Consider the following 13,554-nt stretch of genomic DNA (forward strand, 5'->3'; position numbering starts at 1 on the left):
TTGCCGGAAATATTCAGCACACTCCTCAGCAGAAATACCGCGTTAGCAGGAGTTTGCTGAACAGTGGCAGAGAAAATGCAGCCAAAAGTACCACTTCCAGCATTACTTGTAACGGCTCGCCCCACTAAACAGGCTGAGAAAAGAAAGTCGGGGGCAGAAAAGGCTGCGACGAAAAAGGCTTTGGATAAAGTGAGAGGACAAACCAGACGTCAACATCGGTGCAGCTTTTGAACGGTGGAGACAACTGAGGGAGCTGAAGGGCCTGAAAAGTGATGCAGAGGTTGCTGTTTTTCTGTTGGACAGGTAATTATTTGTTTGCTTCGGGGGGGATTTGTTATTTTACTCGGCTCTCCTCTGCCTAGCTGACTTCTACTGCAGGATGCGCATTAAAGGTTGTGTGGGGCCGTGGCTTTGGACGGAGCACTGACGGGAGGGGGAGGAGGGGGTGGAGCTTAGAGGAGGTGCTGCTTTCAAATCTTGCTAGCTCTCCAACATTAGCAACTATAGCTTTAAGGTAATGTTTAAAAAAAAAAAATCCACATCATTAATACATGAAGGTTATTATTATGAATGGGCAGCACAAGCAAAAACACTATCCGAAAATCATGGCAACTATTTGACAATTTTTCAAATAATCGAAAAAAAAAACAACTAGCTGGTAGCCCATCTCACACCGCTGTAGCAATCCTATACTGCCCTCGTGCGGAGCTGAATTGCACGTCAAATAAAGGGGGGGAAATAAGACAGCGAATAGTAATAGTCGCATTAAAAAATCGATTTTTCAAAAATAAAACGACTATTCAAAATTCAAAAATCGTGACCCATCCCTAATTATTATTCAACGTTCAAAGCTAGCAATTCAGTGTAGCGTCAGCTTTTCAAGATCCAGCATTCACACCTGCAATTTCCTCAGAAATTGAAATCTCGAGTTTTTTAGATTTTGTTCAAAGGTCATGGTCACTGTGGTCTCATGCATCATTTTCTTATGTACATGATATCTCAAGAACACTTTGAGAGCATTTCTAAAAATTTCGCAAAAAACACTGCCACTTCAACCCGAGAATGAACTGATTAGAAATTGCTGTTCAAAGGTCACTGTGACCTTGCAGAACATGTTTTTGTCCATAAAACATGAACTCATACAGTATTTATGACAGAATTGAACAAAATGTCTCATATAATACAATAATGAAGTGATGACATTTCATATCCAAAAGGTCAAAGGCCAACTTCACTGTGACATCATTATGCTGTGCATAATTTTCTGGCCATTATTCAACATCATATCTCAGGAACAGAAGGGGAGACGTTTGGTCAGATCCTGAATTGGTGAAGCATCATTGTTTCAGAATTTATGACTTCTTTGCAGCAACATTGAAATTTGCAGTATTGTCCTCTACAGGGCTAAATATGAGCCTGGACAAACATGGATGTAAACTGTAACTGCAACTTGGAATAAGTAATAGAAATAAAGTTTGCTTAATTATGTGCACATTTCAACTGTGTAAGTCATAATGACATGGACCAGGGGGTGGGGGAATGATAAGAGGGAGATTACATCACCTATTACTATGTTAACCTTGCTGACATGTGATAGTGTCACGTGAACATGGTTTAGGGCCGGGCAAAGCTCATATACAACGTGTAGAATAGATAGAACCCTGCAGACCAGCTCTGCTTATGTGGAATTGAACACAGATGATGGATGGATGAAGAGATTTATTGTGCTTTTATCTGACAATGACATCAACAGGTTGAATTTCTCATGTCTTCAGTGCTTCTCTAAGATGTCCTATGCAACTCAGTCTCAGACTAACATCACTGTTGGACAGGACCTACTGGAAAGAATGGTGCTTTCCACTCTGACTACTTTACCATGCTGTGTGTTTCTCTTCATTAACGGGGTCATGTTATTCACCTTGAGGAGTAAAACTGTGTTTCGTGAGACCTCCCGTTACATTCTTCTGTTTAACCTCCTTTTGGCAGAGACTATCCAGATGGCAGTGGGTCAGTTACTGTACTTACTAGCTGCTTGTAGAATAAGGCTGACATATCCTGTCTGTGCTCTTATTATCATGTTCTCCAATCTCACAAATGATATCTCTCCTGTCACACTGGTGGTGATGTCTCTGGAGAGATATGTAGCTGTGTGCTACCCACTGAGGCACTCTACCATCATCACCATCAGAAACACAGTAGTGGCTATCATTGTGGTTTGGACCTTCAGTTCACTAAATGTATTCACAAGAGTTCTGTTACTGTTAGATTTTCCATTTGAAGATCTGGAGAGTCTGCAGATGAAAGATTTTTGTGCCGAGGAAAACATTCTCCTTGACCAAACGTCTAATGATTATGACAAAGCATACACTTATTGTCTGTTTGTATCAGCTAGTGTTGCAATCATTTGCTCTTATATCAGTGTGATGATAGCAGCCAGGTCAGCCTCCACAGGCAAAACTTCAGCTTTTAAGGCTCGTAACACACTGATGCTTCATCTGGTGCAGCTGGGTCTCAGTCTTGTGTCGACTATGCACAATTCATTTCTTGGAGCCCTCTCAACAATTGTCACAAGGACAGTTCTCGTGCGCATCCAAATTTTTTTATATGTGTTTATTGTCATTCTCCCCAAGTGTCTTAGTCCCCTCATCTATGGTCTCAGAGACCAGACTGTCAGATCCAGCCTTGTGTACCAAACATGCTTTCACCTGAAACTCTCAGAAATTACAGCCAAGGCTGAAATATCACCCTAGGATACATGGAATAATTTTATCTCTCTTGGTTAAGTTCATGTTGTCATCTGACTGGCCTTTAGACGTCAGCATATTCACTGTTCATAATCGAGCAAAACAAATTCAAAAGTAATTTTTCAAATGATGACATTTTTTAAAAAACAATTTTTAAGTGTACTTTTGTCAGTATGTCTTAAATCCACATATAGAAGCCAATAACAAAATAACCAATGTAAGGTGTTAGCTACAATGGTTTGAAAGAGATTTGTTCAAATTGTTGTCATTTCATTTCGGATTTAGTCTTCTCGGATGTGTGTTCTTCTCAGCTGAATGTAAACAGGAATGTGTAAAAAAATATATATGAAGTGGCGAACGAATTTAATTCTGTTTTTGTAAATGTTGGGCCTAATCTTGCAAAGTCTGTAAAAAATCATGACTGGGAAATACAGGGTAGCTGGAATGGGGAAAGTAAAGTGTTGCAGTCTATGTTTCTTGGAGAGGGTAGTAAAACTGAAAAATAAAAGGCATCAACTGATGGTGATGGGATAGACATGATTATAGTAAATAGAAGTTTATTGGCTGTTTAACCAAACCACTTTGTTATATTTTTAATCTTTCTTTTCATACAGGTATTTTCTCAAACAGAATGAAAGTAGCAAAGGTTATTCCACTTTTTAAACTGGGTTATAAATACAGCTATACTAATTATAGACCAGTGCCCTTGCTTTCACAATTTTCACAAGCAAAAGTGCTTGAATAATTGTTTGAACAAAAATCAGATACTTTTATTGAAATAAACATTTGTTGAGTGAGAGCCAGTACGGCTTCCACACAAATTGATCTACAGCATTAACATTAATGGAAATAACGGAAGAAATTACAACAGCAATAGAATGCAAGAAATACACAAGAAAGCATTTGATACCATACAGTCAGGTCCATAATTATTTGGACAATGATACAGTTGTCATCATTTTGGCTCTGTACACCACCACAATGGGTTTTAAATGAAACAATGAATACCTGCTTAAAGTGCAGACTCTCTGCTTTCATTTAAGGCTTTTTCCCAAAAATGTAGTATGAACCGTGTAGGAATTACAACCATTTCTTCACACAGTCCCCCGACTTTAAGGGCTCATAAGTATTTGGACAAATTAACATAATCATCAATTAAACAGTCAGTTTTAATACTTGGTTGCAAATCCTTTGCAGTCAATGACTGCCTGAAGTGTTGGACACATAGACATCACCAGATGACCAAACACTTCAGCTTTCATCCTGCTGCTCTTGTCACCAGTCACATCATCAATAAATACAAGAGAACCAGTTCCACTGGCAGCCATACATGGCCATGACATAACAGTACCTTCACCATGCTTCACTGATGAGGTGGTGTGCTTTGGATCATGAGCAGTTCCTTCCCTTCTTCCTTCTCTTCTCTTCCCATCATTCTGGTAGTTGATCTTTGTTTTATCTGTCCATAGTATGCTGTTCCACAACTGTACAGGCTTTTTAGATGTTTTTTGACAAACTCTAATCTGGCCTTCCATTTTCAAGGCTAACCAATGGTTTACATCTTGTGATAAACCCTCTGTATTTATTCTAGTGAAGTCTTCTCTTGCTGACAAGAGCAGCAGGATGAAAGCTGAAGTGTTTGGGGCACCATTATCTGCTCAGATTCAACTAAATGCTTCAAAACTCATTGGACGATGCTTCACAGTGCAGATGGACAATGACCTGAAGCATATTGCAAAAGCAACCAAAGACATTTTTAAGGCAAAGAAGTGGAATGTTCTGCAATGGCCAAGTCATATCATCTGACCTGAATCCAATTGAGCATGCGTTTCTCTTGCTGAAGCCAAAACACCCAAAACACAAGCAGGAAGTGCAGACAGCTGCAGTAAAGGGCTGACAGAGCATCACCAGGGAAGAAACCCAGCATCTGGTGATGTCTATGTGTCCAACACTTCAGGCAGTCATTGACTGCAAAGGATTTGCAACCAAGTATTAAAACTGACTGTTTAATTGATGATTATGTTAGTTTGTCCAAATACTTATGAGCCCTTAAAGTCGGGGGACTGTGTGAAGAAATGGTTGTAATTCCTACACGGTTCATACTACATTTTTGGGAAAAAAAGCCTTAAATGAAAGCTGAGAGTCTGCACTTTAAGCAGGTATTCATTGTTTCATTTAAAACCCATTGTGGTGGTGTACAGAGCCAAAATGATGACAACTGTATCATTGTCCAAATAATTATGGACCTGACTGTAGATGATACCATCTTTATTTCTAAGTTATACACATGGGGTTAGAGGAGTAGTTCTAAACTGGTTAAGATGCTATATAGATAACAGACAACATTATGTACAGTTTGCTCGTGGAACATCTGAGTTGTCAAAAATTGAATCTGGAGTCCCACAAGGCTATGTTCTGGGGCCTTAACTTTTTATTTTGTATATCAGGGACATATGTAAAACATCAGATATGTTGCAATTTGTGTTGTTTGCAGATGACACACATTCTTGTAGTTCAGGAGATGATATAAAAGTTTTAGCAGGAAGTTTTACAAATGAAATGGTCAAACTGAAAAGAGGGTTTGATGACGAGAAATTATCCTTAAATGTGAATAAAACTAAGTTCATGGTTTCTACTAATAGGGAAAGGATGAACTGGTTTTACTGTCTGTAGATGGAGTTTACATTGAAAGAGTGTCTCAGTTTAGATTATTGTTAATGGATAACAAAATGTCCTGGAAATCTATAGCACGTGAAGTAAAATGTGTTTTGAACACAACAAAGAACGTGTTAGATCATAAGGCAATGAGAATTCTGTACTGTTCACTCATTTTGCCATACTTTAGTTATTGTGTGGAGGTGTGGGACAACACATACATGAGTAATATTAAGCCCGTACTCGTCGTCCTCCGCTTATCCAGGTCCGGGTCGCGGGGGCAGCAGCCTCAGCAAAGAAGCCCAGACAGTCCTCTCCCCAGCGACTTCCGTCATCTCTTCCGCGGGAACCCTGAGGCGTTCCCAGGCCAGCCAGGCGATGTAATCCCTCCAGCGTGTCCTGGGGCAGCCCCGAGGTCTCCTCCCAGTTGGACATGCCCGAAACACCTCCCAAGGGAGGCGTCCGGAAGGCATCCTTACCCGATGCCCGAACCACCTCAACTGGCTCCTCTCGATGTGGAGGAGCAGCAGCTCTACTCCGAGCCCCTCCCAGATGTCCGAGCTCCTCACCCTATCCCTAAGGCTAAGCCCAGCCACCCTGCAGAGGAAACTCATTTCGGCTGCTTGTACTCGCAATCTCGTTCTTTCGGTCTTTCGGTCTTTCGGTCTTACGGTCGCTTATTGGCTAAGCTCCCTTTTCACCACGACGGACCGCTTAAGCGCCTGCATCACTGCTGACGCCGCCCCAATCCACTTGTCAATCTCCCGCTCCATCCTACCCTCACTCGTGAACAAGATCCCAAGATACTTAAACTCCTCCACCTGAGGAAGGACCTCCTCCCTGACCTGAAGCGGGCAATCCACCCTTTTCCGGCTGAGGACCATGGCCTCAGACTTGGAGGTGCTGATTCTCATCCCAGCCGCTTCACACTTGGCTACGAACCGTCCCAGCAAGAGCTGGAGGTCACTGTTCGATGGAGCTAGGAGGACCACGTCATCCTCAAAAAGCATGGACGAGATCCTCTCGTCACCAAACCTGACACCCTCCACCACTCGGCTGCGCCTAGAAATTGTGTCCATGAAAGTTATGAACAGAACCGGTGACAAAGGTCAGCTCTGGCAGAGTCCAGCCCTCACCGGAAACAGGTCCGACTTACTGCCGGCCACGCGAACCAGACTCGTGCTCCTTCGGTACAGGGACTGGATGGCCCTTAGCAAGGGGCCACCAACCCCATACTCCCGGAGGACCCCCCATAGGATGCCCCTGGGGACACGGTCATAAGCCTTCTCCAAATCCACAAAACACATGTGGACTGGTTGGGCGAACTCCCATGTCCCCTCCAGCACCCTGGCGAGGGTAAAGAGCTGGTCCACGGTTCCACGTCCGGGACGACAACCACATTGCTCCTCCTCAATCTGAGGTTCAACTATCGACCGGACCCTCTTCTCCAGCACCCTGGAGTAGACCTTACCAGGTAGGCTGAGGAGTGTGACCCCCCTGTAGCTGGAACACACGGTTTGCCAGAACCTCTTTGGAGCCGATCGATAGTCTTCCTCCATGGCCTCACCGAACTCCTCCCATGCCCAAGTTTTTGCTTCCGCGACTGTCGCTGCTGCGCTCTGCTTGGCCCACTGGTACCCGTCAGCTGCTTCCGGAGACCCACAGATCAACCATGCCCTGTAGGCCTCCTTCTTCAGCCTGACGGCTCCCCTCACCTCTGGTGTCCACCAGCGGGTTCGGGGATTACCGGCGTGACTGGCCCAAGTGGCCTTGCAGCCACAGCTCACAACCGTCACCTCGACAATGGCAGAGTAGAACAAGGCCCATACGGACTCAATGTCCCCTTCTGCCCTCTGGATGCGGTCGAAGCTCTCCCGGAGGTGGGAGTCCAATAACTGAACACCACTCAGGTTCAGATCGGGCAGGCCGTTCCTCCCAGTCATGCCCCTCCAGGTCCTGCTGTCATTGCCCACGTGAGCGTTGAAGTCCCCCAGCAGAACAATGGAGTCCCCCGGTCGGGGCACTGTCCAGCACCTGTCCCAGGGACTCCAAAAAGGGCGGGTATTCAGAACTCTTGTTCAGCGCATAAGCGCAGACAAGCCATTGGTTATATTACAGAAAGGATTAAAGATTTTGTGCTGAAGAAGACACGTTTGTTGACCCACTGTCTAATGATTATGGCAAAGCATACACTTATTTTATACACTCTTATATTAGCGTGATGATAGCAGCCAGGTCAACTTCCACACACAAAGCTTCAGCTCTGAAGGCTTGTAACACACTGCTGCTTCATCTGGTGCAGCTGGGCCTCAGTCTCATGTCAAGTATGCACACTGCTTTTATTGGCGTTACCTGAAGTGTCTAAGTTCCCTCATCTATGGTCTCAGGGACCAGACTGTCAGATCCAGCCTTGTGTACCAAATATGCATTTGGACTGAAACTCTCAGTCAAGGCTGAAGATAACCCTAAGATATGTGGAATGAAGTAACCTGTCCATATGTGTGTTAAGCTCATGCTGTCATCTTACTGGCTATCGTAAATTAGCATATCCAGTATTTATAATAGAACAAGAAACAAATTCAAGAGTCATTTTTCTCAAAGATGACATGTTTGTTTGTTTGTTTAGAATAACAATGTTCAACTGTAGTTTTGTCAGTATTGAGATTGTCAGTCTTAAGGCCAAAACGGAGAGGATGAAGAAGAGTTTCTTTCCTCAGTCCATCCTGAACTAGTGACTTTGACTAACCGTAACTCATATTTTACATAGTCATAATGTATCTACCTGACTTACATGAAAATAATACTCATTGTATTGTTTCTATATTCTGAAACTCATCATGCTCATACCTTTTCATTGTTTCACTGCTCATCTCTCTAAACTACCTGTTCAAAGTATCCTCATACAGCAGTTTGTATATCAAACCAATTAGCGCCCTACAAATGACATTATGTATGTAATGTAAAGTTAAATAGGTTAGGTTTAGGCAGTTAAGATTACTTGATCAGGTTAAGGAAAAGAAACATGTCCTCCTGTCCTGTGTTTGTTTGACCCAACCACCACCCCAACCTACCTCTGCATGCAAACTACTTACATGTGTATTTGCGTCAGCGCATTGGTCATGTGATTTTAAATTTTAAATTACATGGTTTATATGCAAATTCTTATGCATTACTTTTCATTATTATGTGTATAACCAGTGCACGAGAACAGCCTGTGCTGTTATATAATTTTATTGTAACCTTATGTACATTCTTTTACTTATTTTTATTCTATTGGTACTCAATAGCGTCACCTTAAGGGGAGCAACTCAAACTCAGTATGGTGGGTGTTTAGTGTCATCAATGGTAGAAAAAGCTTTCCTACGTACAGCTGTACTGTAAAGGCCATCCACTGACTTTTGTTGGCGACCTTCTGTCATCCCTGCTTCTTTTTTTTCCGATCCTGGCCAACTTGTTTTTATTAGGGTCACCTAACCATCACTGAGACAAAAGTGACATAAGTCTAAGTAATTGTTAATTTATTTAAATTGTACTTTGATTTCGATCCAACCTAAATAAATAAAACTAGCTTAGTTAGAACACTAGTACTCATAAAGACTCAGTTTGTAATTAGAAAAATTACTACGGGCATACGCCTGCTAAAATGGAACACATAATGTTGTATTATTATTATCATTGAGTACTGGGGAGGAGGAAGATGCAGATTATTCCCTGAATAGTTGAGTAACTGAAGGAAAAAATGTTGTAAAGATTATTTAACACCACATAAAGCCAAATCTCAGCAAAGAAACAGAATCAGCTTGATTTAATTAGGTGTGCACATACAAAGAATTTGACTTAATTTTTCATTGCTCTCCAAAGTATATACATCTCCACTACTCAATGTCATCATTCCCTCGGTTTTACAACATGATGCACAAGTGCATAGTGTATATGCATAGTATATATTCAGTATATATAAAATATGTATATATATATATATATATATATATATATATAATGGGGTAATAACATTGGATGGTTCCTTCATATGCCTTGCTAAACAGAATGATGTGAATGAGAAGAGGCATCTCCATACCGACAGCATGGTACTCTGGAAAACGGTGGATTGTACCTTTCAGGTTCAAGTATTTTGGTAAAATGGAGCACGAAATTAATTCAGATATAGTACTGGACCATCACGGTGAAGTGAAGAGGAAGCTGAACCTGAAAGCACAGCTTTAGATTTAGCTTTTGTTTTAAGTTCCAACCCTCACTTAAGGTCATTAGCTGTGGTAATGACTGTACAAACTAAGCCCCAGATATATGGTGGCCGACAAGGACAAAAACGCTGCATATACAGAAACGCGCTGCAAATACAGAAACGTGCTGCATATAAGAAAAGAAATGCCAAAGGAAAACACTGCAAAAACAAAAAAAAAAAACCAAAAAACGCTGCATATCCACTCATACAACAGAAGTGCACCAGGCCTCTAGGGGCAGCGCTGAGCTTCCACCGAGAGACAGACAATGGACGTATCAACATATGGAGCAGATGAGTGAGTGAGAAGAAGAAAGTTATGGTTGGAGGAAAGTTGGAGTCAGGAGAGGTACGTCATTTTTTTTCTTTCTTTCTTTTCACATGTGGCCTTCATCTTTTACTGTATTATGAAAGTGCAACTGATTTACACAGCTGACGTTAGCGTGCTAGAGACTTTGAGTTCTACAAGATTAGTGTGTCCTTAGTGGTAATGTTAGCTAATGTTACTGTACTTTCCAGGACACCCCAGGGATTTGATTGCATTTAATTAACCTGACTTCTGCACAACACAACTGATGGTCCCAACCCCATTGATAAAGCAAGAAATTCCACTAATTAACCCTGATAAGGCACACCTGTGAAGTGGAAACCATTTCAGGTGACTACCTCTTGAAGCTCATGGAGAGAATGCCAAGAGTGTGCAAAGCAGTAATCAGAGCAAAGGGTGGCTATTTTGAAGAAACTAGAATATAAAACATGTTTTCAGTTATTTCACCTTTTTTTGTTAAGTACATAACTCCACATGTGTTCATTCATAGTTTTGATGCTGTTGGGAAGAGGAGGAGCTAAATATGATCATTGGCAATAATTCATAATTATTAATATTAATTATGGATTATTAAAATATTTGATTAATTAATTAATAATTAATTAATTATTACATAAGCATAATAATCGAATTAGCTTACAGCGGGGCACCACCGGGAAAACCGGACCAATGATCACACGTAAATTCAGTCTCAAGATTGTTCACTTAGGGAGCTAATTCTAGGGAGATATCAGCAACTATAAGATGAACAGGAAGGAGTGGAGCTCAGGCACTGACTTTGTCAACCAGCTTCATCACAGTATACAATGAAAAACCAAAGCAACTTCTCTTTGCAGTATAACAGAGTTTATTCACACTGATGACATTAATTTACAACCAACATCAACATTGCTCTATAAACCCTATCAACTATAAAACATTACCGAATCAACCAGCAAGCATCAAGAAGGGTGTGTGTGTGTGTGTGTGAGAGAGTGGGTGAGTGAGCGAGAATGTGTGTGTGTGTGTGTGTGTGTGTGTGTGTGTGTGTGTGTGTGTGTGTGTGTGTATGTATGTCTGAGCGAGTGGGCGTGTGAGGGAGAGAGATGCGTGTGAGCGTAGCAAGATGGCGGCTGTGACGCTGCGAGCTACGTCACGCAATGGCGGCCTGCCAAGAAAGCACGCACTCAGAAAAAGGAGGAGCCGGTAGAGAGGAAGTTCGAATTGCTCGGCTCCAAGTGTAGGTTAGTGGAAGAGAGGAGAGAAAGGAAGCACTCAGAAGTGTGGTCACGCAGGCGGTATTGGGATGCAGTAACCCGTCTGTGTTACGCGAAGGCACGCTCGGCTCAGCTGGTGGCGGCGTGAATCTGGACATTGAACCAACACAGCGAAATACTGATCAATCCCGCGTGCGGCGACACAATAGCGGTCCGACGAGGTCGGATCACTACGTATTACAAGCAGACACAAATGGGCAGGAGAATAACAGACAGCAGCAACACAGGCAATATTTTTACAATAACAATGCAGCCAAAATCGGACGCGGCGGTCCATATCAACAAGCCCTTACAAACTTAAAAAGAAAACACACACTAACTACTATTTGCCCAGAGCTAAAGCCTCTTACTGTTGCAGAAGGTGGAGTGATGTGTCGGTCGTTCCTTGCGCGTCCTTTGTTACGGCAGAGGTGAAGTGGTTAGCGGCTCACAGCGGCTAACGGGTCCTCGGCGAGGGGGCAAGTCTCTGGCGAGTTAATTCCGGCTCGTAGCGGGGAATCACTCGGGGAAAGAAGGGGTCCTTGTCCTTCTTCTTGAAGCAGGCAGTCCTTGTTATCTACCAAACTTCGCATCCGCGGGCATCCGGGTGAGAGGGTCAATCCGTGGTCTCGTACCGGGCTATTCTGTGTTCCTCGGCGCACAGAGTGAGGACGAGGAGAGGAGATCAGCTCGACCAGCGAGGAAATCCGTGAGGCCTAAAACGCGTCTAACTGTGCACAGTAATAACTCTTTCTAAAGCGTTCGCCACGTGGGACGAGTTGCTAAGCTTTAGGAACAGTTGTGGGTACTTCTATTAGCTATGAGGATCACAGCCAGAAGCGTTTCCCTCAGGTACGCTCTGTGATGATATACCCCAGCGTGACGTCACCGGTGCGGGGTTGGCCGTGGCGGATTTCACCCAATGGGAGCTGTGTATTTCAGGGGACCTCTGCTGGTCAGCTGGGGTGCTGTGTTGGGGTTGAATCAGCTGATTCACACAGAGAAAGGGGGTTGACTGACTCCTTTGTTCTTTTGGGCGCCAACATGTGGTCTCAGGCTTTGATTGTTACATGTAGGCCCAAAAGTTTATGGATAAAGTGTAGGCCTTTGTTATAAATCCTTGTACGGCACAACAATGCCTTCAGTGAGAATCTACAATGTAAATAGTCATGAAAATAAAGAAAACGCATTGAATGAGAAGGTGTGTCCAAACTTTTGGCCTGTACTGTATACATAACTTGTTCATGACCTAGTAAACAAATGCAATGCAACTTTTAGTGAGCAGATTTGCTTTAGAAAATCTATCTGTCCAGCTGAGCATTTTAGCACAGCCTCAGAAATATTCTTTCTCCATAAAATAATAAGTCACATATCACATATACCTACGTATGGACAAAACCTATAGTTATTCAAAACTGTCAAGTGACTGTATTAAAACTTTCTTTTTCTTCTCCCCAATACTGCAGTTTTGCCCCCCTGGACACAGTCTATGGTGATGGAATTCTCAACTACTGTTGAAGTTTGGAATGCAGGGAGGAGATTTCATGCTTGTCACCAACATTCTGTTGTCGGGGAACAACTATTGCAAGATAGCCCTGCTCTTCCAGTTTATGAAAATGGGGATGGTTGCCCAGTCAAGTGCAGGACACCTACTGTATTGAGCCCATCGAAGAATTCTGGGAGAGGTACAGAGCTGATGTAGTGACCCGCGTGCGCCAGAAGGATCAAGTTGTCGTACTAGGTGAGTGAGTTTCTCATCATGTATGTATTGCCTATAATGTAATTCTCATGCCAATTGTTTTCTAAGCTAAGTCAAGTTCATAAAGTCTTACTGAAATTTTACTTCTGTGATACATTGTTTCTTTTTCTTAGGAGATGGCAGAATGGACTCTCCAGGTATGTTGTTTCATGTTATGCCAGAGTGTGTTTGACTTGTAGTATGATTCAAACTTTTCACATGCAGCTAAATTATATTTATTTTGCAGGCCACAGTGCACAATACTGCACTTATACCACCATTGAGCAGGAGTCCCGGGACATTGTGCACATTGTCACTGTCGACAAGAGGGAGACAGACCGCAATTCTTCAATCATGGAGAAGGAGTGTTTCATCCGAACCATGGATGTGCTACTCCATGAAATACCTGTGAAGGAGGTGGTGACAGATGCCCACTCACAGATAACAGCATTGCTCAGTAAGTAAAGACGATGTAAAATTTTAATTTATGATTTCATCACACTTATTTGGCCACAAAAACTTCACTGTCAAGTTGTGCATAAGCCGCTGTTTTTGCTTCATCTCTCCCTCCATTGCCCCTCTCTGCTCTCTTTTCACATCAGCTCCTCTACTTG

General features: G+C 42.7%; 1 protein-coding gene and 1 long non-coding RNA gene across 2 annotated transcripts; both read left to right on the forward strand.

Moving 5' to 3' along the window:
- The first annotated feature begins 1,787 nt into the window (after window positions 1–1,787).
- Window positions 1,788–2,750, forward strand: LOC125897849 (odorant receptor 131-2-like). The gene has a single exon (XM_049591304.1). It carries the CDS (start codon window positions 1,788–1,790, stop codon window positions 2,748–2,750), a length of 963 nt encoding a protein of 320 aa, XP_049447261.1.
- A 10,025-nt stretch (window positions 2,751–12,775) lies between these two features.
- LOC125898431 (uncharacterized) lies at window positions 12,776–13,318 on the forward strand. The gene is made up of 3 exons (XR_007450627.1): window positions 12,776–12,943; window positions 13,075–13,098; window positions 13,188–13,318. It is a non-coding gene; the product is annotated as an uncharacterized LOC125898431 (long non-coding RNA).
- The last annotated feature ends 236 nt before the right edge of the window (window positions 13,319–13,554 follow it).

Source organism: Epinephelus fuscoguttatus, linkage group LG12, assembly GCF_011397635.1.
Source record: "Epinephelus fuscoguttatus linkage group LG12, E.fuscoguttatus.final_Chr_v1".
Lineage (NCBI taxonomy): Eukaryota > Metazoa > Chordata > Actinopteri > Perciformes > Serranidae > Epinephelus > Epinephelus fuscoguttatus.

Excerpts from the sequence above, each read along its gene's own strand:
- LOC125897849 (XM_049591304.1), top strand. The coding sequence starts at position 1,788 with ATGTCCTATGCAACTCAGTCTCAGACTAACATCACTGTTGGACAGGAC.